The 15,742-nt window shown below is 42.9% G+C and overlaps 1 protein-coding gene across 5 annotated transcripts in view; it reads right to left on the bottom strand.

The window, feature by feature from the left end:
• Nucleotides 1-15,742, bottom strand: part of ZNF831 (zinc finger protein 831) — a 139,235-nt gene that overhangs the window by 38,998 nt on the left and 84,495 nt on the right. The window contains exon 5 of one of the 5 annotated variants that reach the window (XR_007515386.1): nucleotides 15,616-15,733. The exons of 3 other annotated variants lie outside the window; for them this stretch is intronic. Coding sequence is in view for 1 of the 2 variants with exons in the window: in XM_049869020.1 (XP_049724977.1) it covers nucleotides 15,705-15,733 (29 nt within the window). In the remaining variant the exon portion in view is untranslated. Of the gene's footprint in view, nucleotides 1-8,365; nucleotides 15,734-15,742 lie in introns of those variants that run through there. One more of the 5 variants, XM_049869020.1, reaches the window with a different exon arrangement.

A 15,742-nucleotide genomic window follows, 5' to 3' on the forward strand; every position in this document is an offset into this window, starting at 1 on the left:
AACAAAGACAGAAAGGAAGCATCAGTGATGAAAACTGCCTCCAGTCACAGTACCTGGAATTGTTTGGACAAATGAGGGACCTTGTTTTGCAATAGTTCTGGGAAGGGGGTTGGCTAGGGAGGGGGATTGAAACAAAAGCATCTGAAAGGGGAAGAACTGGGGAGAGAATTAACAGCTCCACGTTCGCAAACACTGACATGGGTGTTCAGTAACAAGACTCTTGAAGGGGTATCACTTGCTTTCTTTCAGATGAACAAAAGAAAATACATTTTTTTTTCTTCAGCTAGAATTTCAAAGTTCTGTTCGAGTTTTTTTTTTTTTTAACTTGACTTTTGGGGAGTACTATATTTTTTTTTTATAATGAATAGGATTTTATCACTGCCTAGAGAGACACATGCCAGGGAACCCTTGGCATGTAAGTCGTACCTGAAAAATAGCATTACTGGCAAAGAATGTTAACTACAGCTTGTCTTTTTAGGGAAAAATGTTGGACTGCCTTCATCCTGCCTATATTTGTAGACTGCTGTGGCAGAATATATGAGTTGCCTCCCTATTTTTCGATCCTTTTTTTCTTTTAACAAGAACTGTTCTTTTTTTTTTTTTAAGGAAACCCTGGTGGCGTAGTGGTTAAGAGCTATGGCTGCTAATCAAACGGTCATCAGTTCGAATCCACCAGGTGCTTCTTGGATACCCTATGGGCAGTTCTACCCTGTCCTATAGTGTTGCTATGAGCCAGAATCGACTCATCTACAGTGGGTTTGGTTTGGTTTTTTTATAGCTGAGGCACATTGCCACTCTGCTAAAAATAAATGTTTCCCGGTTTCCCTTGCAGCCAAGTATAACCAAATAACTAAGTTCTGGTGAAAGAGACATGAGGAGATGTGATATATACAAATTGTAGGGCATGACTTTAAAGGGAAAGTGGGTAGCTGCTCCTTCCTCTTCTCTGTTTTTTATTGGCTGGAATGCAAACCTAATGGCAGGAGCTGCAGCAGCCATCCTGGACCACAGAGCAACAAGATAAAGGAACCTGGGTCCCCATCACACCATGAACCTGCCATCCTAGGCCCATTGATTAAATGTGAGAGAAAGAAACTTTGTTTATCTTTTTAAATTCACTGCTACTTTCAGTCTTCAGGAGAGAGGCACGACTTTATCACAGGTAATACCAAAAAAAAAAAAAAAAAAAAAAAATCCAGGGTGATGAGAAATATTAGAGTGTAAGCATCTAAACTTTTAGCCTATTTCCTAAATTTTGGTCATCATTCCCACAAAACTTTCATGGATTTTCCATGTCTGCCAATGGCCAAGTATTAAGCCTTCATGATTTTGTGATATCTGCAAATTATCTGGACCAGGGGTTGGCAAATTATAAGCTTGCAGACCAAATTTGGCCCTCTGCCTATTTTTCTAAAAAAAGTATTATTGGAGCAGAGCCACACCCATTTGTTTACAGATTGTTCGAGGCTGTTCTTGAGGTACGGTGGCAGAGCTGAGTAATTGTAACAGAGACTGTACGGCCACCAAGCTGAAAACATTTATTATCTGGCCCTTACAGAAGCTTGCTAACCTCTGATCTGGACTATTAATTACACAAAAATTTTTAATTAACTGTCTTTTTTACTTAAATAAGGTTATTTTCACAACAGAAAGGGGTGAAGGGGGAAGCTGGTATCACTCACTGAGCAGACACTGTGGAGGGTTCTATCTGCTATCACTCTCCCTTACTTTCTTATCAATGTCTCCCCATTGGTGTTTGTTCCTGTTATCTGCCATCCAAACCTGTTGCCGTTGAGTCGATTCCAACTCAGAGCTACCCTATAGGACAGAGTAGAACTGCCCCATAGAGTTTCCAAGGTGCACCTGGTGAATTCCAGCTGCCGATCTTTTGGTTAGCAGCCATAGCTCTTAACCACTATGCCACCAGGGTTTCCAGCTGCCCCCAGTCAGTCCCAACTCATGGTGACCTCACACACAACAGAACGAAACGCTGCCCAGGCGTGCGCCATCCCCATGATCAGTTGCAGATGGAGCCATTGTGATTCGTGGGGTTTTGTTGGCTGATTTTTTCAGAATTAGATTGCCAGGCCTTTCTTCCTAGTCCTTCTTAGTCTGAAAGCTTCACTGAAACCTGCTCAGCATCACAGCAACATACAAACATACAAACCACCACTGACAGATAGGCGCACTGGCTGGGAGTCAAACCCGTAACTCCTGCGTGGAAGGTGAGAATTTTGAACCACCAATAGCCCAGTGATGTTTATTGCACCTCTAAAATACTCTTCTTCCAGGCTCCCTGCAGACAGGGGTGGCCTATGACCCAGTTCTAGACAATGAGATGTAAGCAGGGGCTGCTAGACCCTCAGAACCTTGGGCCCTTCTCATTTTTCCTGCCTGAAACATGAACCCAAAGTCAAGAGGCACTGCATGCAGTGCTCTACCCACAGGGCTGGAGACACAGGGACAGCGGGGCACGAAGGGCCCGAGGCCTCTGGGGAGGTCTGTGAACAGCTGCACAAGTCCAGGCCTTCCACCTCCGACCTTTTGTTGTATGAAAAATGAAGCACTTGTTTATTAAAAGTTCCTGGTGAGCCTATTTAATTTTTCAACATCCTACCCATCTATTAATAAATCATGTCATATTTAACTAATAGCTGTGTGTTCTATTGGTGAATAAAGGTAGATGTATAAAGATGAATGAGTAGCATCCCGATATATGGTATGCCAATGACAACTTTTTAACCAAGAGATTCTATACCAGTATATTCCAGTACTATGCCGATTTCACATGTCTGTACCAGGCTAATGATGAATTCAAGTATCTTAACAATCCTTCTATTCCTTCTATGTTGTTGTTGTTGTTGTTAAGATACCATTGAGTTGGTTCCGACTCATAGCGACCCTATAGGACAGAGTAGAACTGCCCCATAGAGTTTTCAAAGAGTGGCCGGTGGATTTGAATCGCTAATCTTTTGGTTAGCAGCTGAGCTCCTAACCATTATGCCATCTGGATTCCATTCATCCTATGAGAGAACACTATTCTAAACTCATTCTTGCTCTAATGAGAATACTGAATGAATATTGGTTTTGTGGTGATTTTCAAACTCATAGAACAGGAGTCCACTGAGGCAGGCAGAGTAAAAAGAAATGGAAAGTAAATATGCCCTAATTCAACTTCAAATCAGTAACTGAGCTCATTTTCATCTCAAACGAAAGGTTTCAAAGCTCATGTCGTCAACCTCAATTGGTAAAAAAGATATTTTTAAACCAACTCAAATATCTGATATAATCTAAGTATGATGGTTCTATTGACAGATGTCCCTAAATTGTAATAAACTTTGTGTTTACTACTTCAAAAAAAAAAAAAATGTTCCTGGTGAGACTTACTGGTCTGACAGGGGGAGGGACCCCCCCCGAGACTATGGTCCCCAGCCACCCTGCTAACTCAGAACTGAAGCCACTTCTTAAGTCCACCTTTCATCAAAAGATTAGACGGGCCAATAGAACAAACAATAACACATCTGAGGAAAGTGCTTCTTTGTTCAATCAAGTATAGAAGACCAAATGGGCAACACCTGCCCAAAAGCAAAGATGAGAAGGCAGAAAGGGACAGGAAACCTGGATGAATGGATGCAGGGAATCCGGGGTGGAAAGGGAAAGGGGGGGAGTGTTGACACACCGTGGAGATTACAACCAATGTCACAAAACAACTCAGGAATAAATTTTTGAAAGAGAAACTAATTTTCACTGTAAATATTCACCTAAAACATAATAATAATAATAAAAATTCCTGGTGAATGGGTCCCATATTGCCCCATGTGCCCTAAGTAGAAGGTGTGGTCAGTCGATTCCACAACCTCTACAATGCGACTTTGCAGGGTCCCCCATCAGGAGGTGGGGTCTCTGTCCTCATCCCTTGAGTCTGGGCTGGTCCTGTAGCTCACTTTGACCAATAGGACACATCAGAAGTGATGCTATGCCAGTTCCAAGCTCAGGTCTCCGGAAGGCTTGCTCCCTCTCTTGGAAATATGCCCAGTCTTCATGGAAGTTTGGGAGGCACCCTTTATTCACCCGCGTTACTCCTGACAAGAGTCCTGGAGGTGCAAAGGTTAAGCGCTTGGCTGCTAACTTAAAGGTTGATAGTTTGAACCCACCCAGTGGCTCTGTGGGAGAAAGACCTGGCAATCTGCTCCCATAATGATTACAGACTAGAAAACCCTATCGGGAGCCCTGGTGGCACAACAATTAAGTGCTCAGCTGCTAACAGAAAGGTTGGCAGTTCAAACTCACCCAGTGGCTCCACGGGAAGAAGACCTGGTCATTAGATCCCATAAAGACTACAGCCTTGGAAAGTCGATGGGGCAGTTCTACTCTATCACATGGGGTAGCTGGGAGTTGGAATCGACTGGACGGCACCCAACAGCAACAACAGCCTTCCTGGCAGCCAACCAACTTCCATCATGTGAGTGAGGCCATCTCAAACCAGCCAGTTCCCAGCCACCCTGACAGCACTGCCCCCCACGGACCCAGGGACCAGGAGCAAGCCCAGGGAGATCAGCCACCCTACTGACCTAAAGACTCACAAGCAAAAAGAAATACTTATCGTTTTGAGCCAGCGAGTTTCGGGGTCTTCTGTTACACAGCGGGGGCTAACTCACATCACAGGTAAGCACAGGTTTAGGGGCAGGAGGGGTTTCGTGGTAGAACTCTGGACTTCTAGGCAGGAGGCCTGGGTTCTGTTCCCAGCCAATCACCTCATGGGCTCCCATCACCTGTCTGTCAGTGGAGGCTTGTGTGTTGCTATCATGCTGAACAGACTGAGGGACTAGGAAGAAAGGCTTGGTGATCTACTTCCAAAAAAATCAATCAATGAAAACCCTATGGATCACAACAGTCTGATCCCATTGTGCATGGGGTGACTGTGGATCTGGGGCTGACTCAACAGTAAGTAACAACTACAACAAACATATGTTTGACAGAAGTTGGCTACTTCTCTGTAATAAATATATATATGTGTGTGTGTATATATACACACACACCCTGGTGGTGCAATGGTTGAAGCACTCAGCTGCACACCAGAAGGTCGGTGACTGGAACCCATCAGCCACTCTGTGGGAGAAAGATGTGATAGTCAGCTTCCATAAAGATTTACAGCCTCAGAAACCCTATACAGCAATTCTATTCTGTCCTATAGGGTTGCTATGAGTCAGAATCGACTCCACAGCAGTGGATTTGGTTTCTGGTTTGGTTTGTAAAGAATATATGTGTATATATCCCTATGTATGTATACAAGGAGCCCTGGTGGCACAAAGGGTTAAGTGTTCAGCTGCTAATAAAATGTTGGCAGTTCAAATCTACCCAGCGACTCCATGGGAGAAAGACTTGGCAATCTGCTCCCATAAAGATTACCACCTTGAAAACCCTATGGAGTTCTACTCTGTCACATGGTGTCTTAGGCTGGGTTCTCTAGAGAAGAGAAACCAGTAAAGAGTATAAATATATATCTAGATTTATATCAAGGAATTGGCTCATGGAGGTTGTAGAGGCTGGAACGTTCCAAGTCTGTGGATCAGGATAGAGGCTTCTCCTGATTCACCTAGCTGCAGGGGCTGTTGAATCCAAGATCAGCAGGTCAGAGAGCAGAGCTCTTGCTCACAGGCTGTGAAGATCAACAAATCCCAAGATCAGCAGGCAAGCCTGCAAGCAAGCTTCTAGCTCAAGTCCCAAGAATCGGAGGTCAGACAAACAGGAGCCAGGTGCAAGATTCAGAAGAAGCAAAAGCCCCCTCGAATCTTGCCAGAACGTCCACTTATATTTGGGTGCAGGCCACAGACCCAAGGAAGCTCCCTTTCAACTGATTGGCTACACACAGCAGATTCCCTCATGAGTGTGATCACATATCAAATCTCAAGAGGAATGTGATCATGACATTATATGACTGCCAATACACTGAGAATCATGGGCCAGCCAAGTTGACATACAATCATAACCATCACACCTGGGGTCGGTATGAGTCGGAATCAACTCGACGGCAAAAAACAACAACATATATTTATGATGATTCACATGTACATATTTTTTTTATGATGAAACTCCTTTCAAAGTATTTGTTTACAAACCACAGTGGTGAGTACCCTATACTTTGGGAAGCACAGCACTGAATAACCTGGGCTCTGGAGCCAGACTGCCCAGGTATATAGTCCTTGATTGTTGTGTAATCCCAGTCAATCACTTCACCTTTCTATGCCTACTTTCTCACCTTCAATGTGGGTGTCCAAATAGCACTTGTCTCTGTTAGAAAGTTCAAAGACATAGCAAAAGGCTCAGGATAGTGACACCCCATTGATGTTAAAAAAATTTTTTTTTTTTTAAGATTATTCCTACTACAATCCTCATTCAATAATACAAGACATTATAAGCAAATTATAATGTGATAGAATGATTAATGTAATGAAGTTTGAGAATAAAGGTATTTATAATAAGGTTAGAAGGAACGTCTATTTTAAGTAATGCGTGGGAAAATACATTTGCCCCTAAAGACCCTCATATGATTGGCTCATCATTTAGATGTTGGGCCGTTTTCTGCCTTCGCTCCCATGAAAATAAGGAAAGCATTCCTTCTCCAGGTCCAGCCAAATGTCATATTACATTCAGGGTGTCAGGTTCAAGTCAAGCAGGACCAAAACCAAAAAAAATAAGCCCGTTGCCATCAAGTCGATTTCAACTCATAGTAACCCTGTAGGACAAAATGGAACTGCTCCATGAAGTTTCCTGGGCTGTAATCTTTACAGAAGCAGATCGTCAGTTCTTTCTCCCGAAGAGCCGCTGGGTAGGTTTGAACCACCAACATTTCGTTTAGCAGCTCCATGCTTAACGGTTGCACCACCAGGTTTCTTTCAAAAGGTTATGGGTGGTTAACACAAATTTAGTCATTATCCCTGGACTTATTTTTTTTTTTTATTGAATGTTGTTGCAAACAAATCTCCTAAAGATTGCCTTAAAAAGCAGTAAAACATGCTTATTTTGTGGGAACTACAAATAAGCACCTAAAGGAGAAATGAAAGCAGTTGCCCTAATGTTGTGTGACTGTGTGTTCATGGCAATGGATAAACGGCCATGATGGTATTATGCTCAGAGTCTGAAAGTACTAATCTTCAAAGAGCTGGGGTGAAAATGAAGATCCTCTGCTCTAGAAAACTCCATCAAATACCTCTAAGACTTAATGGATCACTTCTAGAGATGACCAGGACACGGATATCTGAGGCGCACACTCCAAGTTCAGATAGCACTGCTTCACGAAATGTGAGCGGAAAACAAAATGTCACGAGACTAATATTTCATATCATATGTGATTTAAATACATATATGCAACTAGATTCATAAATTAAATATTGGAGGTACAAATGTGCCTACCTCACCTATATCTTTATACATTATCTTTCAGGTGGGTCCCAAAACATTTTTTTTTTTAATTGTGCTTTAGGTGAAGGTTGACAGTGCAAATTAGTGTCTCATTAAACAATTAATACACATATTGTTTTGTGACATTGGTTGCCAACCCTGTGACATGTCAACACTCTCCCCTTCTCAAACTTGGGTTCCCCATTTCCATTTGTACAGCTTCCCTGTCCCCCTCCAGCCTTCTTGTCCTTGCCCCTGGGCTGGTGTGGCCATTTAGTCTCATACACATGGTTGAACTACGTGTGTTATTGTTTGTTACATAGGTCTGCCTAATCTTTGGCTGAAGGGTGAACCTCAGGAGTGAGTTAAAAGGATTTCCGGGGGCCATACTCTCAGGGTTTCTCCAGCTTCTGTCAGACCAGTAAGTCTGGTCTTTTCCTGTGAGTTTGAATTTTGTTCTACATTTTTTTCCAGTTCTGTCCTGGACCCTCTATTGTGATCCCTGGCAAAGTAGTCGGTGGTGGCTGGGCACCATCTAGTTGTGCTGGACTCAGTGGTACTTGTCGAGGCTGTCGTACTTGTGGTCTAGTAGTCCTCTAGACTAATCTTCCCCTCGTGTCTTTGGTTTTCTTCATTCTGCCTTGCTCCAGACTGGGTGGGACCAGTAGATGTATCTTAGATGGCCACTCACAAGCTTTTCAGACCCCAGATGCTACTCACCAAAGTAGGATGTAGAACACTTTCTTTAAAAACTAGGTTATGCCAATTGAGCTAGAAGTCCCCTGAGACTATGGTCCCTAGCCCTCAGGGAGTTTGGGTGTGTCTATGAAGCTTCTATGACTTTACTTTGGTCAAGTTGCGCTGCCTTCCCCAGTATGGTGTACTATCTTACCCTTAACCAAAGTTACCGCTCATCTATTGTCTAGTTAGTGTTTTTCCCTCCCCATCCCTCTCTTCCCTCGTAACCATCAAATATTGTTTCTTTCCAAGTGTAAACTTTTTTGTGAGTTTTTATAATAGTGGTCTCATACAGTATTTGTCCTTTCGTGACTGACTTATTTCACTCCGCATCATGCCCTCCAGATTCATTCATGTTGTGAGATGTTTATTGTTGCATAGTATTCCACTATGTGTATGTAACATAATTTATCCATTCATCTGTTGATGGACACGTAGTCATTTCCATCTTTTTGCTATTGTGAATAATGCTGCAATGAACATGGGTGTGACATTCGTGTTACAGCTCTTATTTCTCTAGGATATATTCCTAGGAGTGGGATTTCTGAATCGTATGGTATTTCTATTTCTAGCTTTTTAAGGAAGGACCATATCATTTTCCAAAACAGTTGTACTATTTTGCATCCCCACCAGCAGTGCAGAAGAGTTCCAATCTCCCCACAGCCTCTCCAACATTTGTTATTTTCTATTTTTTTTATTGTGCCAATAATGTCGGGATGAGATGGTATCTCATGGCAGTTTTCATTTTCATTTCTCTAACGGCTAGTGATCTTGAACATTTCCTCCTGTGTCGGTTAGATGCCTGAATATCTTCTTTGGTGAAGTGTCTGTCCATATCCTTTGCCAATTTTTTAATAGGATTACTTGTCTTTTTGTTGTAGAGGCGTTAGATTTTCCTATAGATTTTAGAGATCAGACTTCTGTCAGATATGTCAGAGACAAATTTTTTTTTTTTTTCCAGTTTGTAGGTTCTCTTTTCACTCTTTTGGTGAAGTCTTTTGATGAGCATAAGTGTTTAATTTTCAGAAGATCCGAGTTATCTAGCTTACCTTCTGGTGTTTCTTAGTTATGGTTTGTATCCTATTTATGCCATGTATTAGGGCTTCTAGCATTGACCCACTTTTTCCTTCCATGACCTTTAGTTTTTGGTTTTATATTTAGAATTAGTTGTGTATGATGTGAGGCGGAAATCCTGGTGGCGTAGTGGTTAAGTTCTACAGCTGCTAACCAAAGGTTCGGCAGTTTAAATCCACCAGGCATTCCTTGGAAACTCTATGGGGCAGTTCTACTCTGTCCTATAGGGTCACTCTGAGTCTGAATCGACTCGATGGCACTGGGATGATGTGAGGCATGGATCCTGTCTTATTTTTTTACAGAGGGACATCCAGTTTTGCCAGCAACATTTGTCAAAAAGACAGTCTTTTCCCCATTTAATGGACTTTGAGCCTTTGTCGAAGATCAGGTGAAATGTAGGTGGATGGATTTACGTCTGGCTTTTAATTCTGTTCCATTGGTCAATATGTCTGTCATTGTATCAGTACCATGCTGTTTTGACTCCTGTAGCTGTATAGTAGGTTCTGAGGCCAGATAGTGTGAGGCCTCCTACTTTGTTCTTCTTCTTCAATAACGCTTTACTTATCTAGGACCTCTTTCCTTTCAAAAAAAAAAAAAAAATACCAAACCCAGTGCCGTCAAGTCGATTCCGACTCATAGCGACCCTATAGAACAGAGTAGAACTGCCCCATAGAGTTTCCAAGGAGTGCCTGGCGGATTTGAACTGCTGACCTTTTGGTTAACAGCCCTAGCACTTAACCACTACGCCACCGCGGTTTCCGCCTCACGTCATACACAAACTAATTCTAAATATAAAACCAAAAACTAAAGGTCATGGAAGGAAAAAATGGGGTCAATGCTAGAAGCCCTAATACATGGCATAAATAGGATACAAACCATAACTAAGTTATATATAAAGTTAATGTTTTTCCATCTTGTTAAATAATGCTGTTGGTATTTAGATCAGAATCGCATTGTATTCATAGATAGCTTTGAGTAGAATCGACATTTTCACGATGTTGACTCTACCTATCCATGAGCATGGTATGGTTTTCCATTTATGCAGGTCTTTTTTGGTTTCTTGCAGCAGTGTTTCATAGTTTTCTTTGTATAGGTGTTTACATCCCTGTTTAAATTTATTCCTAAATGTATTTTTTTTTAATGGGCTATTATAAGTGGTATTGCTTTCCTGATTTCCTTTTCATAGTTCTCTTTTTTGGTGTATAGGAATCCAACTGACTTTTATATGTTTATCTTGTATCTTGCTACTCTGCTGAATCTTTCTATTGTTCCAGGAGTTTTCCTGTGGAGTCTTTTGGGTTTGTATGTTTAGTATCATATCATTCACAAATAGGGATAGTTTTACTTCTTCTTTGCCACTTAGGATGCCCTTTATTTCTTTTTCTTGCCTTATTGCTCTAGATAGGACTTCCAGCACAATGTTAAATAGGAGTGGTGATAAAGGGCATCCTTGTCTTGTTCCTCTTCTCAGGGGAAATGTTTTCAGCCTCTCTCTATTGAGAATGATGTTGGCTGTTGGTTTTTGTATGTATAGATGCCCTTTATTATGTTGAGGAATTTCCCTTCTATTCCTATTTTATTAAGAGCTTGTATTAGGAATGGGTGTTGAACTTTATCAAATGCCTCTTCTGCATCAATTGAGATGATCGTGTGATTCTTTTCTTTTATTCATGTGGTGGATTACATTGACTGGTTTTCTAATGTTGAATCATCCTTGCATACCTGGTATGAATCCCCCTTGGTTGTGGTGTTTGTTTGTTTTTTTATATGATGCTGAATTCTATTGGCTAGAATTTTGTTAAGAATTTTTGCATCTATATTCCCGCAATCCTTTTTGATCTTCACATTGAGAAAGTAAGGAACAGCTTTAGATTGAGTCATACATGATTAAAAAACAAACAAACAAACTCATTGCCATTGAGTCGATTCTAACTCATGGCAGCCCCACGTGTTACATAGTGTAACTGCTTCATAGGGTTTTCTTGGCTGTAACCTTTACAGAAAGGAGCCCTGGTAATGCAACAGTTAAGAGCTCAATTGCTAACTTAAAGGCTGGTGGTTCAAATGGTTCTGCAGGAGAAAGGGCTGGTGATCTGCTCCGGTAATGATTATAAAACCCATTGCCATTGAGTCAATTCCAAGTCATAGTGCCCTATGCAGGCAGACTGCCACATCCTTCTCCTGTGGAGCGGCTGGTGGGTTCGAACCACTGACCTAGAAAACCCAGTGGAACAGCTCTACTCTGTCACATGGAGTCACTATGAATCGAAATTGACTTGATGGCACCTAACAACAATATTTATACAGCAGTTTGCCAGGCCTTTCTCCTGCAGAGTTCTCACTGGGTAGGTTTGAACCGCCAACCTTTAAGGTTAGCAGCTGACTGCTAACTTGTACCACCCCGTCATGATGTATAGATATATGCTGTCTTGGGCTCCTGTGTAAGTGATTTATTGGGGGAGTGCTCCAGGGAGAAACAGGAGTGGCAGAAGCAGGAAAAAGTTAGATAAAGATGCAGTTTCTGGAGAAATCTAGCCTTAGCCTTAGCCCACAGAGAACTCAGAAGTGAGAATTACAGCACACAATCTCTCCCCGCCCAGAGGCAAATGGGCTGGGCTATTACATCCCCACATCAACCAGTCAGACTGTGTGTGTGTATGTGTGTGTATGTATGCGTATGCATGTGTGGGGGGGGGGGGCGGGTAGAGGACAAGGTGGTGCCAATCAGCCAAGGGCAATCTTTTGGAGAAAGAATAGGTAAGAGTTGTGAGCAGCCAACACCTTTAACAGCTAGGAGATGGGATGGGTGTCCTAACCTGGTGAAGAAGATCTGGGTGGGGCGCCAACAATGCTGCTACAACTGTTATCTTGTAGCACATAACATATAGAATGTAAGTTACTGACCCTCAGCTAGTCTTTGGTCTTACCTACTTAGTAATCAAGGGTTAGTGGCTAGACACATCTCTTGTTTTATATGTTCAGCAGCCACCCCCTACCTCAATTCTCCTTCAGGGAACATCCCTTTGGAATAGAGGCTGGGGCTGGCTGACTTGTAACCATCGCCTTCCATCCTCAGAAGTGGGCACGTTCTACCCGCCTGGCCAAGCAGAGGTTCATGGTACCTCACTAAATAAGAGTCGATCCTGAGGCTTTTATTAGAAATGCTAAGAAAAGGAAGCTCTTTATCTCTATGAGGTCAGATTGACAATGGCAACTGGTAAGGCTGGATAGAAAGCTGAGGGGGGCAGTGAGTTTAAGAAAATGGTGGTGGAACAATTTGGAAAAGCATAGCAAGAATGGTAGTACAACTTGAAGAAGGCGATCAATGTCACTGAATAATATATGTAGAAATTGATGAACTGGTCTATCTTTGGCTATGTATACTTTCACCAAATAAAAAAGAAAAGGAAACTCTCTTTCTACCAATTGTCAAGTGGGTAGAGTGTAAGCCAGGGGCCACTAAGGACCACCCCATGCCCAGGGACGAAGGCAACACAGAGGGAAGCAGACTCACATGTGAGGAGGGACAAGCAAGGCCCTGGTGATATTGCTTGGGTCCCCATGCTCAGCCTGGCCCGGCTCTGGGCTTTTCATTGCGTGAGAAACACATGCTGGGTTGTGCCTTCTTGAATTGGTTTTAGTTCCACGCAGCCAAGAACTGTGGTCCATACCAAAGGGTCTGCCTGGCTCTTATAGAGATTATATGCCCCAGAGGATATACCTGCTGACCCCGTCACCCTCTACCCAGATTAAAGGTGGGATTTAAAATTTACCTAATGCCATAGGGTTTGGGTTTTTTTTTTAGTTATAGGGTTAGGCATGAGTCAGAATCAACTTGACGGCAACAGGTTTTTTTTTTTGTTTTGTTTTAATGTCATGTAATGACGGGCTTAAAATCCAAACCTTGCTTGTCTACTTCCAGTCCCTGGAAAACTAGCGTGTTTGCGTATGAGACATAAATCATGACTTTGATGAAAGAAGCCAGTCTTTTCTATAAACAGCATTTCCAACTGACATTGATGAAGCTGGCTTCTCACTCTTCTAAGCAAAATAATAGGGGAATCATCATTTTCTTCCTTATCTAACTACCCAGATGACTGCCTGGTGACTCCTCAAATTTACGGAGTGAAATACACCCTCTGTCCTCAGCAGTACTGAAAGCCTCAAGCTGTCGGGGCCCAAGCTAATTCTACCAAGCCAGTTGTGGAATATCCAAGGCGAGATGGGAAAAGACTGAACAAAATAACAAAACAAAACAAACAAGAGTGAGAAGACCCTCCTCCTTCACACAGGGACTTTCAGAGTGAACCCAGTGAAGGGGCTTTCCTTAGTTTTAAAGCATAATGACTTCAAAAGCCCCCCACCCCGCCACTCCCACGGTACAGTTTTATTTATTTTGTTCTCGTTGAGAATATACCCAGCAAAACATAGGCAAATTCAACCGTTTCTACATGTACAATTCAGGGACATTGATTATATTCTTTTAGTCGTGCACCCATTTCTCACCCTCCCCTTCTGAGTTGCTCCTCCTCCCTTAACATAAACTCACTGCCCTCAAGGTTCCTGTCTAATCTTCCAAGTTGCTGTTGCCGTTTGAGCCCATACAGACAGTTCTTAAAAGAGCATAATGCTCAAGGCAGACCTTTTTTACTAGTTAAGCTAAACTATTGTTCAGTTTTAACAGGATATTTTTGGTTGAAGGTTTAAAGATTATCTCAAGGCAATAGTTTCGGGGGTTCATCCAGCCTCCATGCCTCCAGAAAGTCTGGAGTCCGTGAGATTTCAAAATTCTGTTCTGCGTTTCCCCTGTTTTGATCGAGACTCTTCTACAGAGCCTTTGATCAAAATGTTCAGTAATGGGAAAAGGTTCCTCACTTTTAATTTTTAGAAACCCTATATACTCAACCCACATTGAATCTGTAACACAATGTTACTTAAATGAATCAAAATTAATTGAAATTAAGCACAACACAACATTTAGAAGGTAAAGCAGATGAAGATTAATAAGTGAAAAGTGAAAAGCCATTCCCCTTCTATCCAGCAGCTTGCAGGATTCTACTCGACTGAGTGAAAAGGGAAAAAAGAAAATCTACAGACCCAGGAAGCACTTTAAAAAGAAAATAATTGCTTTCACATTAAAACACGCAAAACCAATTTCTTTGGAACCGTTAATGTGTGGAATTATAAAAATCAATACCGTATTCTACTTAATCTATTTGAATGAAGATAAACAGCTACCGGTCTTTGGCTGTCTGCCGTCTCCTCCGTGGAGTTTTTTGGAACCACTGCAGCATGTAATTTCTGTTGTTGTTTTTCTCTATTAAACTTGGAGGAGCATTAAAGGCTGGGTTTTAGGAGACAATGCAGATGCCATGAAACGTGCTTGATTTGCCCCGTTAGACACACTGTCCTGTGCGGGGTCGGCTCAGAAATAGCTGCTGAGTGAACGAGTGGCTGAGTGAATGCATAAGGAGCACCAAATTCACCCAAGTAATGGGGTCCTAAGAGTAGGTGGGAAGACACGTCCATGGGGTGGGTGGCAGAGGGCATGTCACCAGGAGGGGCAAGGCACTGGGCAGGAGAGGAGACCCCACACAGCTCTTCTTGTTCCTGGTATAGTAGAATGCTGGGTTCCAGGGACACATGAGAAGCCAGCCTGGAAGACGTGCCCCCAAAACACAGATGAGAAGCCCAGGGGAGCCTGGAAGCCCCAGGGCTGCTAGGTCTCGGGGTGGGTGCAAAGCTGGGGCAAGCAGAGAATACCCTTGTCTGGAGGGAGGAGCAGAGTCTCTGGGGCAGAGGAGAGGAGGCGCCCCATGGCCACCGTGCGACTTCACACTCCGGAAATCTTCCTGGTGCACCTGCACTAAGAGTGGGTCCCCTCCCATGTTCTCCAGGGGGAAGGGAGAAGAAGGGCTTGTTCCCCAAACACCACCCACAGGGCTGGGGTCACAGTGATTTCTGCATTTGGGTCCAGTGGCCTGGGTGTGGGGGTGGTAGGTGATGGGGAGAGATGGCGGCTGAAAGGGCTCAAACTAGCTGACTATATTTGGGCCTGGACTGTGTGTGTGTGCGCGTGTGTGTGTGTGTATGTGTGTGTGGTGTCTGTGTCTGAATGTCCTTGAACGTGAATTCATTCCTAAATAAATCAATAAACAGCCAAACGCCTTGCCATCAAGTCGGTTCTGACTCGGGGTACCCCATGTGTTACAGAACAGAGCTGCCCCATGGAGTCTTCTTGGCTGTAATCTTTACAAAAGCAGTTCACCAGGCCTTTCTTCCACAGAGCCACAGAGTGGGCTCGATGTGTCAACTTTTAAACTAGCAGCCAATTACAAACCACTTGCACCACCCAGGCTCCTGTGAATTCATTATCATCATGCAAAAATCGGGAAGTCTTACCTTAAATGCAGTCCTGTGTTTCTGGCTTCTCCCTAGAGATAGATTTGCCAAGTCGAGCTGACATTCTCACCACACAAGAGCCAAGATGTTTATGGTACAGGGCATTGTCTGAAATTATCTGCATGGA

The sequence above is a fragment of the Elephas maximus genome, chromosome 25 (genome assembly GCF_024166365.1).
Source record: "Elephas maximus indicus isolate mEleMax1 chromosome 25, mEleMax1 primary haplotype, whole genome shotgun sequence".
Taxonomy (NCBI): Eukaryota; Metazoa; Chordata; class Mammalia; order Proboscidea; family Elephantidae; genus Elephas; species Elephas maximus.